A 16,436-nucleotide genomic window follows, 5' to 3' on the forward strand; every position below is an offset into this window, starting at 1 on the left:
CTAGAAAAAAACAAACTTCACCTGGAAGAACAAAAGGTCAAGAATTTCAAGGAAATTAATGGAGAAAAAAAAAGCAAAAGATGGTGGTTTAACTGGACCAGACCTAAAACTATATTATAAAATAATGGTCATCAAAAACATTTGTACTGGCTAAAAAACAGAGTAGCCAATCAGTGAAATAAGTTAGGTTCACAAGGCAAAATAGGCAATGACTATAGTAATCTAGTGTTCAATAAACCCAAAGTTCTAGGATAAGAACTTATTATTTAACAAAAATCGCTGAGAAAATTGGAAATTATTAGCATTGCAGAAACTAGGCATTGACCAACACCTAACCAAGAGAAGGTCAAAATTGGTTCATGATTTAGACATAAAGAGTGATACTCTAAGCAAATTCGAGGAACAAAGGATAGTCTACCTCTCAGATTCATGGAGAAGAAAGGAATTTATGGCCAAAGAAGAAGTAGAGTATGAAATGCAAAATGGATAATTTTGATTATATTAAATTCAAAAGTTTTTATACAAACAAAATTAATGCACTAAGATTAGAAGGGAAGCATAAAATTGGGGGAAAAATCTTTACATCCAAGGCATCTGATAAAGACCTTATTTCTAAATTATATAGAAAACTGACTCAAAATTGTAAGAAAATAAGCCATTTTCCAATTGATAAATGGCCAAAGGATATAAATAGACAATTAAGAAACTGAAACCATTTCTAGTTATCTGAAAAGATGTTCTAAATCATTATTGATCAGAGAAATGCAAATTAAGACAATTCTGAAAGATAATAATGAATGTTGGAGGGGATATGGGAAAACTGGAACACTAATAGATTGTTGATGGATTTGTGGCCCGATCCAACCATTCTGGAGAGTAATTTAGAACTATGTCCAAAGGGGCTATCAAACTATACATATCCTTTGATCCATCAATATCTCTACTGGGCCTGTATCCAAAGAAATCATAAAAAAAGAGAAAAGGTAGCAGCCCTTTTTGTAGTGGCAAGGAACTGGAAACTGAGTGGATGCCCATCAATTGGGGAATGGCTAAATAAGTTATGGTATATGAACATTATGGAATATTACCTTTCTATAAGAAATGATTAGCAGGATGATTTCAGACAGGCCTGAAGAGATTTACATGAATTGATGCTGAATGGAATGAGCAGAATCAAAAGAACTGTACACAGCAATAGCAAGAATATGTAACAACCAACTGTGATGGACTTAGTTCTTTTCAACAATGAGGTGATTCAGGCCAATTCTAATAAACTTGTGATAGAGAACCATCTGCACCCAGACACACACACAGACACACACACACACACCCCAGATGTTTTAGTAATCTATGACCTCAGCAAACTGGAACCAAAAATATGCTTAACCATGTTTCATCTTTCAAAATAATTTCATTCTTGCCTTCTGATTCCAAGAGCATATGCCTGCATTAATAATATAAACTTAGTTGAACATGTGTAACAAATATCAGAAAATGATGAACTGCTTCATTATGGGGGAACAGATTAAAGCTAACTGAAATAAAGGCCTGTTAATAATCAGTATCCTTGATAAGAAAAGTCATAAATTTCTTTGAATAACTTGAGTTGCTATTTTTTTCTCAAGAGGTAGAAGCTATAAGCAAAATTAATTCACCATCATCCACTAATGGGAAAACAAAGGAAATAATCTATTTGTTTTCTTATTTTTTGAACTAGTTGGTACATATTTGTTGAGTACAAAGCACAGTGCATTTTAAAAAATAATCAGAATTCCAAAAAAAGACTATTTCCCTTAGAATACAAGCTCCCTAAGAGACAGAAACCTGTTTTACCTATGCGGCTGAGTTTTGGGGGTGTTTTGGGAGAGGGGTTGTTTGTTTGATGTGCTTAACACTCTATTTGCGTAAATCATGACATAGAGAGAAAGACACTATACCTATGACTTCATTCATTGGGGAACTTAATAATAATGAAATTTTACTTTCTAAAAGAGATCAGCAGCACCTGCTCTGAAACTTTTAGTCTAAGAAATTATCTGGATCACTGAGAGGTCAAGTGATTTATCTGAGTCACAAAGAAAAACTGTGTTAGAAGCACAGTTTGAATATAATTTCTTCTAGCTTTCAGGCCAGATCTCTATCCTTCAGATTCCATGCTGCCTTTCTTTTATACTTATACGTTCTAAATAGAAATATATACAATTCAATAATGAAATAGTCACATCCAAAGGGCAACATACAACTCTTCCTTCTCTCCAAAAATACAGTTTTATTTTTTCTTGCGGAAGCAATTGGGATTAAGTCACTTGCCCAGGATCACACAGGTAGGAAGTGTTAAATGTCTGTGGCTAGATTTGAACTCAGGTCCTCCTGACTTCAGGGTTGGTGCTCTATCCACTGTGCCACCTAGTTGCCCCTAAAAAGTAGTTTTAAAAGGGGGGAGGGAAACAAGTGCTTTAAGAGATTAATCATTATTGGTACATGGGGAACCATATAATTTAATAAAACAATGGATCCATGATCTCATCAATAGTTACTCCCTCCAACAATACAGAACATAACAAAACAAAAGAGAATGCTAGAGTTCAAATCATTTCCATAAATATGATTACATGATGATTCAAAGACTTTCCATCTATGTGAGAATTTGATTGGGGAAAAAATTTTAAATCTTTAACATTTAGTAATATAAATACAATCTGGAAGGCCTCTTAAGCAGCAATATTTCTTATGCATTTACTATGGGCAGGCAGTGAGCACTTGAGAAAATAATAAAATAACTATTATACTGGTCCTAAATATATCTTGTTTTAAACTTGAGTGGGTCTATATCATTTTTCAGAATATTTAAATAGACGAATGATCTCAATAATGTGGGTAGTTTCTCCAAAAGAATCATATCTACCTTCTCATTCATCTTGTGCAATTCTTATCCATGCTTTCTCAATAGTCTTCATAGGGAATCTGCCCAACAAATAGATGTCTTGTCTGAGTCTTTTTTTTGTTTGTTTGTTTTCGTATTCCATGGATAACAGTGCTAGTACTCAGATAGTCTATCCATCTGTTCTTGCTACATGTCCAGCCCTACATCTTTTCTAAGTCTACATCTCTTCAATATTCTTTCTGCCACTTTTTGTTCTCCTTTTACTATGATGTGTTTTCCCTTTAACTTTTGCTATTATGGAGACAGCAGCTCAGCCACTTATTACTAATCACATGAAACCAAGTGAGGCACTTAACCCCTCTCTAAATGAGCTAAACCCACTTCTTCATCTATAAAATGGGTACTAGATATAGAAATGATTTTATAGGATTGTTGTAAGGATCAAATGAAAACATGCATGAAGAAGTGCTTTGGAAACATTTAAGCATTATATAAATTTCTGTTATTATTTTCTCATTCTCATCTTTTTGTATTGGATTATTATTATCTTTTCTTTTTGTATGGAATTCATATAATAAGAATCCTAGAGCAAGTCATTATGCTGCACAAATGGACTAAATAACTACTTTCTATAGCTGCATAAAAGCTCTGGAATGGCAGCTCATGCTCTCTAGCTTCACTGAAAGAGTCTTAGGGACTACTGTAATAGCTGACATGGGTGACATGGAACAAACCTCATTGGTCTTGTGCTACATCTCTGTATTTTGAAAGTTTTTCATTCAATCTCTCTTTGGAGATTATATGTATTTAGTATAGTTACAGTTATCAAAAATATGGCTCTTGTGCTTTTATGAATCACTGTTATATTCAGGAGATTGTGGACACAAGTTTTTTCCAGTAACAATAATCTGGCTTCAATGAAGATTTTTTTTTCTAATCCTCCAGACTCTTTTGAGATCTGTATTTACAGCCAGGAATCTGTCATTTGTTAGTATATGAAATACAAAGAATTTCTGAGGAATAATTCTAGCTTTCTCTATTAAGGACTTGTTGGGACCCTGGAGATCTTAGAATTAGCCTGAGTCAGGAAAAGCAAAAGTCTCTATTCTTGGTCTTTTGGGGTCGCAGTCAGGAGATTAGATCTAGCAATCTCTACACCACCTTCCTCTCTCTCCACTGCCAAAGGAATGATCCTTCTCCTCTTCCTACTCTGCCCACTGATCCCACTTCCCCTATGGAGCCAGCACAGAATAGTTGGGGAGGGTCATCCTCCAAACATGTGGTAATGGAGAATTGTCCAATTGATAATTAGCCTTAAGTGCTCGGTTATCCAAGTGCATCTGCTCGGTTCTAGTCCTCTACAAGGACTAGTTAGTAGTCCATTCCAGCAGGGGTAAGCACACTTGGTCTTACCCACCTGTTTTCCCTGTCTTCAACTTCTAGCATTTCTTGCTTCCTCATTACTGCATTATTCTATCAATATTGCATTGAGATCCACTGCCATTGATAATTAACATAGGCATTTATAGAAATGTTGACAAAAGTGGCCCATTTCTTGTTTGTTTCTTGTCTTTTCAGTATCTTTAAATGACTCTTGGATGAGCCTGACATCAAGTTCTTATCTATCAACAAAGCTAAGTGACTTACCAAGAATTGAATAAAAGGAGTCTGCTATCCCTAGGGATATTCAAACAATTAATAGAGTGGAACAAATTTTATTTATGCCATCTGAAATGACTGTTAGTCATTTGATCAATTAAGCAATATTCTATGTATCAATACATGAAATAACTGGTTGCACTAAGACGACATTTTTAATAAACAATTGACAATTCTCCTTATGTTACTATAATGAGCTAAAAAATAAATTTGTTCTACTTCAAGACTTTATTGTAAAAATTCAAATGAAAATTCCTTTGTTCTCACTAGTTTTCAACTATTTAGTTATTACCAAGTACCATAGCATCATGGCACACACTTTCTGTTACTCTTCCATAACTTACCCTTTAACAATGGTGGTAACTCCAACAAGGATTGGTATGGGTCAAATTATTGGTTTATTAGTGTTTCATTATAAACTCATTTTTCACAATAACTTGAAGAAAATCTAAGTAGAAGTTAATAAAAACTGTGTAAATTTCAGTTAGCTAATAAATCAATATGCTTATTAACCTTTCACAATATGAAAGTAAGAAAAGAAAAATTACCTCACTGACAGGCACATTTTCTTGGAGTTCAATTGTATGAGATGCCAGCAATCCAATCACCCGGGCAACCTTGGCCCGTCTGTGAATTGACAAAGATTAGTTGGCTTCTGAAGAAAAAAACTGAAAAGAAGCTTAAGTATCTAAGAATTTATTAGTGGCACTGGATGAATATCAACCAGTAAGTAATATTCATTATGAATCGCTATACACAACAGCATAGATCTGAAAGAGCCACAAAGCATTTGTGTAACATTAATGTATAACATTTTGCCAATCTCAGTTATAAAAGCTCTCTCCAGAATCTGAATAACTGAAACAAAGGTGAAAGGCGCTAGGGATTCATATGCTTCTGGACTGACTGATAGGACATTTGCTTCAATCACGTCACCTCAAAACCAACCCAAAGAAAGGTTATAAGTTCAAGGAGAAAAAAGAGGGACTGCTCCCAAACTCTTAGGATTTTCTAGATATTGTTATCTTTACAAACAAATGCTATAAACAGTACAAGCAATTATTCAGTGTCTCTCTCCCATGTGCTCAGCCCCCTACAAGGGGCTAGAGAGACAAAGACAGAAATGGTTGTTTCTTCAATCAAGGGACACAACGTGCAGAATATATATTAAATAAATACAAGTTTAATTTGTGGGAGGAAGGACACTAGCAGTTGGGGCTGGGGTGGGGGTAAGGGCAGGAAGGATAAAGCCTTCTGGTAGGAGGACTCGGGGCCGGAGGTAGAGGCACAAGTTAAAGATACAAAGATAGGAGGTGGCGTGTCATTTTAGCGATACTGTGGAAGGAAAGATGGTATAGACCTTGACAGAAAGGGGGGGAGGGGAAGAGGAGTGGATTTGCAGGAAAAGAGAGGAAATACTGAGTTTCAGCAGCCAGAGAAGTTAGAGATGCAAAAGGTAGCTGGCAATATAAGAATGGAACTTGGGAAACAGAATGTCTAACAAAAAATATTTCCCTGAATTTATCTCATTTCATGCACTGCTTTTTATTTAGCATCTTGTATTCATAATATATTAAATGTTCAGAAAATGACTTTCAAACCCAGTGCTGACCTCCGCTCACTGGAACCCAGCTCAAGCCAACCCCAACTAGTAGATCTCTCTATATCCTCAAAATTATTCCAATATTGATTGTTTTATACATTAAACCTAATTAACTGAGTACATGTGGCTGGAAGCCAGTAGAAGTAAGCTCCCTGAAGACAAGCCTTGCTCTGTTTCTAGCTTACATTATATTGATACTTAAGTATGTGAATAAAAAGAATAAATAAGTGAACAAAAGATATCCCCAGGAGACGAGGTTGTGGGTAGAGATCACACACTTTACACAAGAAGCTAACTTATTTCCAGGACTAAATGTTCATACTGAGCAAAGGGCAGTTTAAAACATTATTCTTAAAAATACAAAGATGGCTCAACAGCTGATGCAAATCCTAAAATTGAATACAATTTTGTTGAAGCCTCTATGTCCCATGCAAAAGATAATTTTGGAATAACTTATAATAGTAAGCAATGAAGGTTTACTATAAATCTTTTAAAAGATTAAAAATAATATATCTCTTGCAGAGTTAAATGTTCTTTGAGGCACCTGCCATGCTGTGAATGTACAGTCGATATAAAGTAATAAAAATGATAATACAGTGAGAAATAATGCTTAAGAAAATGAAAATGTTACTTACATATCCCAATTTGGAGCTGCTCGGAGCTGCTGGATAAGCAATGGCAACTAGGATAAAAAAAATTCAAAATAGACATTTTATAAGCCAATATGAAGAATGCATAGGAAAAGATAAGTTTTCCATTTGAAGATAGTTCTATATCAAGTTAAAACATGAACTTCTCCATAAAAAACACTATGGGGATTTAAGGATATAGGAGGGCTAAGTATGGAAATTATAAAAAAAATACAAAATTAATAATGAGAGTTTCTTTTTTAAAAAAATTTCAATAGCATTTTATTTTTTCAATTACATGTAAAGATAATTTTCAACATTCATTTTTCTAAGATTTTGAGTTCCAAATATTTTTCTCCCTCCCTCCCCAAGACAACAATCTGATATAGGTTATACATATACAATCATTTTAAATATATTTCTATATTAGTCATGTTGTGAAAGAGAAATCAGAATCAAAGAAAAAAACATGAGGGGAAAAAAGCAAATAAAAAGATAAAAGTGAAAATAGTATGCTTTAATCCACATCAGTCTCCATATTTCTCTCTCTGGATTTGAATACATTTTCAATCCCAAGTCTATTGGAATTGTCTCATATAACCTGAGACAAATTTCCTGAGAAAAGCTAAGTCTATCATAGTTAATCATCATACAATCTTGCTATTACTGTATACAATGTTTTCTTGGTTCTGCTCACTTTACACAGCATCAGTTCATGTAAATCAGTAGTTCTCAAAATTTTTAAATAGGGGGCCAGTTCACTGTCCCTCAGACTGTTGGAGGACCGGACGGACTATAGTAAAAACAAAAACTCACACTCTGTCTCCTCCCCTCAACCCATTTGCCATAACCCGGGCCACATAAATGTCAGTGGCTACATCTGGCCCACAGGCCATAGTTTGAGAACCCCTGAAGTAAATCTTATTTACTCAAATAAATCAGCTTATTCATAATTTTAATAGAACAATAATATTCCATTACATTCATGTATCATAACTTATTCAATCATTCACTAATTGATGGGCATCTACTCAATTTCTAATACCTTGTCACCACAAAAATAGCTTCTACAAACATTTTTGCACATTGAATCCTCTCCCCTTTTTTTTGATATCTTTGGAATACAGACTCATAGTAGTGGTTCTGCTGGGTCAAATTGGGCATGCACAGTTTAACAGCCCTTTAGGCATTCTTCCAAATTTTTATCCAGAATGGTTGGATCAGTTCACAACTCCACCAAAAATGCATTAGAGTTCAGTTTTCCCACATCCTTCCAACATTTTATCATTACCTTTTCCTGTCATCTTAACCAATCTGATAGGTGTGAGGTGTTATCTCAGAGCTGTTGTAATTTCCATTTTTTTAATCAATAGTGATTTAGAGCATTTTATATTACTACAAATGTTTTTAATTTCTTCATCTGAAAATTATCTGTAATATCCTTAGGCCATTAATCAACTGGGGAATGACTTATAGAATAAGAGAGTTCAATTTCCTCCTATACATTAAAATTTTCTACTAAAATAATAGTATCCTGAAAGTGAACAAACAAACATTCTTTCAGCCCAACAAGGATTTCTCAGAACAACTGGAAGAAACTGACTGAGCCATAATGCACAAGAATTATCACTTTCAATCACATCCAATGTGGGGCTTTAGAACAAAATTCTACCTCCAAGAAGATTTGATGAAGAAAACAGAAACATTAGAGCCAAAAAAATTAACAGAGAAAATAACTGAATTCAGCAAAGTTCTAGGATAAAATCTTCTGCATTACTGTTTAACAGTAAGAAAAATTTTTGAAAAAAAGAAATTTCTCTCACAATGACAACACAAATCATGAAATCTTTGGGAATTAACCAAACAAGGAAAATACACAGGAACTAAACAAGAACTATAATGAAACTATAATGAAAGAAGACCTAAACAACTGCAAGGTCTTTCAGTGTTTATGAATATGTTGAATTAATGTTAGAAAAAGACAAAACATGTCAAGAGAATTTCCATGTTTAATACCCATCAAAATACCAAGGTTTCTGTGTATAGAATTAGATGCAACCATAATAACCATATCTGGAAAAACAATGGGAAAAAGAATATTAAAGGTCATGTAAAAAAGAAAAGCTGATTAAAGAAGGAAGATTGACTCTCCCAAACTACAAAGGGATTGTTAACATCAAAACAGTATTCAATATGTACTTTGGCAAAAGTGGTAGGCAATTTGATGGAAAAGGGATTGCTTCCTCATGACTGCAGCAAATTTCAGCTGAATGAGAAGCTCAAATAAAAAAAGAACTCTTGAAAAGATAGAAGAAAAATATAATCAAGTATTTATCTCAACTGTGGAAATGCTTCTGTTCCCTTTTTTCTTCTTTTTTTTTTTTTTTAGTTTAAAAGTTGGGGGCAGCTAGGTGGCACAGTGGATAGAGCACCAGCTCTGAATTCAAGAGGACCTAAGTTCAAATCTGTCTCAGACACTTAACACTTCCTAGCTGTGTGACCTTGGGCAAGTCACTTAACCCCAGCCTCAAAAAATAAAAAATTAAAAGTAATTCTAACAAATGAATGTACTACACTAGAAAAATTATCATATAAGAAAAATATAATTAAATGAAAAACATTTGTAGGAAATATAACGAAAAACTGACATTCAAAACATATAAGGAATTGTTAAAAATAAAATCCCAATTATAAATTCCAGTTCACAACACAAAAATATGTAGTTGATACGAAGATAGTTTTTAAAAGGACAAATTTTAATAATTACATGAAAAAATTGTCCAACTTCACTTATAACCACAGTTGCAATTAAAACAATCTTTGAGGGGGATGGAGTCAAGATGAAGGAGTATAGGCAGGGACTCATCTGAGCTTTCCCAAATTCCCCTCCAAACAACTTTAAAATAACACTTCAAAATGAATTCTGGAGCAGCAGATCCAAAAATACATACAGAATGAAATAGTTGTCCAGCACAGGACAACTTACAAGGTCTATATAACAAGGGTAAGAGTGGAGTGGAGCACAGTCCAGCACAGGCAGCATCCAACAAGCCAGCAGCAGGCCGTGGGGGCAACTGACTGCAGAGGCAGCTAGCCTCTAGCTGCTGAGTACTAGGTATAGGATTCTGTTATATTGCTCCCAAGAAGTTCTAGATCACAGTCTCAGGACAAGGAGAACCATTAGAAACAGGGATCCTAGTCACAGTCAAAGAATGGAAAACAGTGTTTGTGGTCACTCGGACCAGAGTACGGGCCATGAGATCATTGACCATATCTCTCCTTACATCATATTACCTATGATGAAAAATACTATCTACCTCCAGAGAAAGAACTGATGGAATCTGAATGCAAACTGAAGCATATATTTTTACTTTGTTTTTTGAAGGATTTTTTTTTGTCTGTGTTTTCCTTTGTAACATGATTAATATAGAAATATGTTTTGCATGACCCCATATATAACTTGTTAGCAAATTACTTGGAGGAAGGAGGAAAGGGAAAAAAAGAGAATTTTAAACTCAAATTAAATATATATATATATATATATGTATATGTAAAAGATGTTTTGACATGTAGCTGAAAAAAAATAAAATGCTTCAAAATTAATTAATTAAAGAAAACAACTTTGATGTACTAGCTGAAGCTCATCATAGGCAAACTCATTAAAAGCGATGACATTCAATATCATCTGGGTTGTGGGGAAACAGATGCACTTACTCTTTGCTGATAGAATTGCAAATTTGTGGAATTTTTTTTGTCCAGCAATCTGGCAGGACATAGTACAAGTTACAAAAATAGTCACTCTTCTACTCAATAATTACATTGTTGGCAGTCTATCCTAAAAGTGTTATTCAAAGGGGGAAAAAACTAGCTGTTCAAAATTCTTGATACAATATTACATAATTGTAAAGAAAAACAACCGGAAGCAACCAAGTGTCCAATACTATGGGGATGTTTTTTAAAATCATAGAAATGTAATACAATTATGCAATTAAGATAAAAGAGATATGGGGAACAGATAAATCTGAAAATACCTTTAAAAGCACAACTAGAAGAACAAGTCTATATTAACTGCAACAATACAAAGAAAAGTAAATGAGAAAAAATGTACAAAGAGTCCTGAATGTAACTTAAAGGAAAGCTTTATTTGAAAAGGGGGATTATTTGATTCTTTACACACTGAAATCAGTGATGACAGGAACGTATATGTGGAATACTGTATAGTTGCAGAGATGCACATATACAAATATGTACATTGTGAATGAACCTGGAAGCTTGCTTTTACTTTCTGACTGATTGATTTCTCATCAGTGACAGAATTTCCACCTTTCTATAGAGCCCCCTGCCTTCCTTCTAGCTTCTAAAGTGAACTCTTATCACACCGACCCCTTAAGAGTAACAGAGTGCTTGTACTGGGTGGCCACGTGGCCATGTCCCTCCCCCCCAATCGTTCTTACCAGCTGTGAGTGGATCAGCTTTGTGGCTACCTCCTTGTGGTTGGCGACAGTGCACAGGTAGCAGAGCAGATTGAGTTTAGCCCTCAGGGCTGCTGTGTTCTTCTCAGTGGTGTCCAGCTGGGAACAGACTTGTTGTAAAAAGTCTTGCCAGTCGTGGTCCTTTAAAAATATTAACTTTTCAGCTAAAAAAAAAAAGGGGGGGAAGGGGCAATAGCTGTTTTATAAGCACACAACCTTTCATCATGAAAAGTAATTTCATAAAAAGAAAGAGACTGACTTCAAAACTTTTTCTATTTCACATTATTCATTAAAAAAAAAACAAACATCCAAAGCAAAAGCTCAATAGACTGGCATATTATTAAGAACGGATGAACTGTTGGATGGCAAAGAGAAGAAAAGCTAAAAAAATCCATAACTAATATGCCAAAGTAAAAGCCATCCACAAGCCTTACACCATCACAACCCAAACTAAAAGCACACAATGTTAGCTATGTTGCCACAATGGAACCCTGGCAAGTATGCTTAATCTCTCTCAGTCTCGGTTTCCCAATCTGTAAAATGAAAACAAACAGCATCTGCTTCACGGGTTGTTGAAAGCATCAAATGAAATTCCATAAAAATCTTTACAAACTTAAAGAGATCTATAAATGGGCATTATTACTACTATTATTTTAACTCTTTAAATCCCTCATCTTTTTCTTATGCAATTCCCATTCTCTTCATTTGAACTCTGTACATAAAAGAAAAAGACAGATGTCTAAAGGACTTTATCTTAGGGGGTTTAGTGAATAAAGCAAGGGACCTAGAATCAAGAAAATTTGAGTTCAAATTCATGCGCCCATGAAACTAAGGCAGATGTTAAGTTACTTGCTCAGGATAACATAACTGGTAACATTTGTATGATTATAATTATGTAATAATTATTATCTTTAAAACTAATGATGATTATTATTATCCTAAAAAACCTAAAACAAATAATTCCAAGTACTGTTTTAAAAAATCATATGCATGGTAGAATGTTCTACAATCTGAAAGGGTGAATGTCCAAAAATGACACAACCAGATTTGAAATATTGACTCAGAAGATAACTAAAAGCAAAATCATATTAATTCAGAAAGAATTCTAATTTTTTTCTTTTTTTCCCCCTTTCAATATGAAACTCTCAGTTTTCTGAGAAGTACCATCCATAATACACTTAAATTGGAAATGTTTTTCAAACCTGATCTTTCAGATTTGAACATGGTACCGTTGTTGTTCATCCTACGTTCTCAAAGAGGAACAGTGATACCATGGGATGATGTCATGACACCTATGTGAAACTGGATTTCAATGAGGTCAAGTTGCACAAAATCACGACAAAACCAAGTCAGTAGTTTGGGATCCAATGGATGACCTTGGTACCCTCATCTCCATTTAACTTGTATTGAATTTGCATGCATTTTGTGCTTACTAATATAAATTTTGTTTTCTCAATATCTAGTGCAATGCCGGGCACACAGTAGGTTCTTAATAAATGTGTGCTCTTAAACCGAAGAGCTTTCTCCATTTCCCCCTCACACCTCTCCCCCTGCTCTTTGCTGTTTGAAGTATAAGAGAAGGCAGTCAAATCAATAAATTACGAAGTATACAAGTTCAGAGGTTTTGTGAAACTCCAATGAGAATAGATATGCTTTAGTTTGGCAACCTTATATACATGCCAGTTGTTATTATGATTATTAACCTTTAGTTCCCAGGCCTGCAGTATGAAAATGACGTTATTCCTTGAGCCTTCTCCTGCCTAATTCAAGTCATTCTTATAGAGCAAGAGAGGGGTGTGCTGGTAAATGTTTAACAATGGAACCTTCCAGAAAAGAGCATCTATGCACACACACTTTGGAATTCAATCTTTATTATTAACACTTCCTTAAGTCTATACAGTCAATAAAAAAAAAATAAATCAAGCCCTCATTTGTAGCGACTAATGTTTTATGGGGGTAAATGTTCACACTGAAAATGTCAGAGCTGGCTCTAGCCCACCCAAAGGCCACCCACCTTTCTCCAACCTCAGAGCAGGTGACCTTAGGGTCCAAGAGGCTCACAGGTTCTGGCAGGTCCTACCAAGCTGGGAAGGCTTTGAGTATAATCTCTGGACAAGTACTCCTTAAACATGATACTCCATCTCCCAACTCCACATCTAAGCCCTGGTTGTCTCCATACCCAGAGAAATCTCCTTGCTGCCCTCCTATCCCTTAGCTTCTAACATCCTCCCTGACTTCATGCAAATGCCTTCTTTTTACAGTGTACTCTCTAGCCATCCCTCTGAGATCAATTGGCATAGATTTTCTTTTTTTATATATTAATTTTATAATTATAATTTTTTGACAGTACATATACATGGGTAATTTTTTTTACAATATTATCCCTTGTATTCACTTTTCCAAATTTTCCCCGCCCTCCGTCTACTCTCTCCCCTCGATGACAGGCAGTCCCATATATAATTAATGTGTTACAGTATATCCTAGATACAATATATGTGTGTAAAACCAAATTTCTTGTTGCACAGGAAGAATTGGATTCCAAAGGTATAAGTAACCTGGGTAGAAAGACAATAGTGCTAACAGTTTACACTCATTTCCCAGTGTTCCTTCTCTGGGTGTAGCTGTTTCTATCCATCATCGATCAACTGAAACCAGCTTCAGCCTCTTGTCCTCCCAATGTCTCCAGCGAGCATGAAGGTAGACGTGGGAATGAATCAGACTCCACTTCCGAGAGTGGGACTGGGGGTACAGTGGGTTTGTGGGAGCTCCCAGAAGTCAATCCTAGTTGTGAATCTCCAGAAGTCCTCTTCTCCGAAGTCCCCTGAAGTTCTTCCGGGAAGTCCTCTCCTTGACTGAATCCTGACTCTGAATCCCCTCCCAGAGAGTGGGTTTTTATATGCTCTCTAAAGGTGTGAGTGTAATGTGTGGACCAATGAGCAAACTCCTTTAAAGGTTTGAACTCCTTTAAAGGTGTGAACTAAGTACATAAGTATCTTGTAAGAATCCTAACAAACTTCGATCTGATTCAATGGAGAAAAGTACCCACATCAATGAATTGATGGATCTTATCAACTAGTAAAATAAAATGCACAAAGCTTCTTCATGACCAAAGAGCCTGACCCTTCCTCTACATGCCCCACAAACAGGTGATGAGCAGGATTTGGCCGTCAGGCTGCAAATGGCCAATCTGTCCTCTAGTATTCTCATTTCCTTTAGAAGATCATTTTAAAACTCTTAGTGAATTTCTTCTAGTTTTCTATTTGTGTCCAACTAGGTTTTTGTTGGAAGGGTCCTTTGTAGCTGCTGTGAATTGAGTCTTCTGAGTCTGTGTCAAGGATGGCCTTAGATCCATAATAATTTTCTGTCATTGCTATCTTTTTTTGTTTACTCATTTTTTCTAGTCTTCCTTCCTGAATTAGGTATTTGTGTCAGTTCCAAACTTACATATACATTTGGAGGCTTTGTTTGGTCCTCATCTATATTATCTGTCTTTTTAAAAGCTTTCTATGGGCAATGAACATTGTGTTCTTCAAGGCTCTGACAGGTGGCTGAGGCTTAATTATCCTAAGCAGGCTGAACTAAGCATTCTACTCCCTGCCTTCTCAATTTGAGCTCTGTAGACCCCATCCCTTAAAAAACTAAAGTTTACAACATAACAGATTTGGGTGTCCTGAAGAACAACAACAAAAACAAGCTTATGATCACATAAGTACAAAAGTTAGGATTCAAAAGCAGACAACCTGGAAAGTCCATTGCTCTGCCTAAAATACTATGCTGATTCCATCCCTAAGAGGATTTACTATCACCTGACTCCACAACAGGAGTAATTCTCTGTTTCATGCAGGGATTACTCTCTTATATGAAATGGGAAATGGTCTAAGGCAGTTAGTTGGTAAGATGATTAGGTTGGCTCCAAAAGGGTGCAATTTAGTTCTTTTTTTCCCCAATAATCCATAATGTAGACAGATTATCAAGCAATCAAGGTTTGGATGCGTATGTTCATAATTAGCAAAAGTAGGATAATTGTTCACATAGAAAATGCTGCCAAATTAAAATATATCTAAAAGGATATTTAAAGTTTAGAAGCTATTCCAAGAACATACCTGTATATGCTGGTAAGTGTAGCATTTTCATATCAAATCTAATAGGTGGTTGTTTCATTATCTGTATTAAAAAAAAAAAGTTCCATTCAAGATTATATCAGATATCAAATAGGTAATAATGTAAAACATTCATTACAGATAAAAACAAAAACTTTACATATTGATTTAAATCATTTAGTAACTGACAAATTTGATAGAATGGAAGCCTTAAAAGCACATGTTCCTCTGCTTTTGTATCTGTATATTCAGTACCCAAGAATAGGTCCCACTCATGGCAAATGATTAACAAATGTTTGCTGACTGAGAGACTGATTCAGTGACTTTTTATTAAAGACCTACTATGTGCAATACAACATTCTAAGCAATTCGGAAGACATGAATAAGACTCATTTGATGTCATCAAGAAAATTAAAGTCTATGCCTGCAGTTAAACTGAGCTCCCAGAACCACAAGATCATAAAGGCAGGAAGGACCTTGGAGACCCCCAAGTACAACTCCCTCATTTTTCAGATGCAGAAACATCTGCCCAGAGAGGTATGATTTTCTGCCACATAAAAGATTGTTACTACAATTTCAAAGAATCTTCTATAATTTTCAAATATACATGGAGAACAATTTGAAGGAAAAGCTAGTTAAGGTAGTTTCTACTCTACCAAATTAAATTCTTTTTTTTCCTCAATAGTGAAACAAAAAATAAGAACAATGGTACCTTGGATTCTCTACCTCTTTCACTCAACTATGTTATTGTAATATGATTTCTACTGTGAAATATGGCTTGAGAAAACTTGCTTCTTCCTATCCAAAGATAAGAGAAGGGAGCAAGAGATTCGTGATATCCTCAATGTTTCTTTTGAATTTTCTTTAAAAATGTTATATAAAACACAAAAAAGTGGTTATTGGTAAATAGGAATTTTAAGAAACTAAATAACTGTGTAATCCCATAAGGCTATACATGATGAATTGCCAAATTAATTATACCAATAATGATTCAAAAGTCATTGTTATAGGAGTTTCTCAGAAATATGAAACAAGCAAATATTCTTGATGGGCAGAAATAATAATACAACATATTTATAGACACTGTAT

General features: G+C 35.0%; 1 protein-coding gene across 3 annotated transcripts in view; it reads right to left on the reverse strand.

Moving 5' to 3' along the window:
* Positions 1 to 16,436, reverse strand: part of ULK4 (unc-51 like kinase 4) — a 624,778-nt gene that overhangs the window by 558,737 nt on the left and 49,605 nt on the right. For all 3 annotated transcript variants that reach the window (XM_074272175.1, XM_074272174.1, XM_074272171.1), the window contains exons 14-17: positions 15,351 to 15,411; positions 11,230 to 11,411; positions 6,782 to 6,828; positions 5,092 to 5,170 (exon numbers count right to left, since the gene is read on the reverse strand). In XM_074272175.1, the coding sequence (XP_074128276.1) occupies positions 5,092 to 5,170; positions 6,782 to 6,828; positions 11,230 to 11,411; positions 15,351 to 15,411 (369 nt within the window). The remainder of the gene's footprint in view (positions 1 to 5,091; positions 5,171 to 6,781; positions 6,829 to 11,229; positions 11,412 to 15,350; positions 15,412 to 16,436) is intronic.

Source organism: Sminthopsis crassicaudata, chromosome 5 (assembly GCF_048593235.1).
Source record: "Sminthopsis crassicaudata isolate SCR6 chromosome 5, ASM4859323v1, whole genome shotgun sequence".
Classification (NCBI taxonomy): Eukaryota; Metazoa; Chordata; class Mammalia; order Dasyuromorphia; family Dasyuridae; genus Sminthopsis; species Sminthopsis crassicaudata.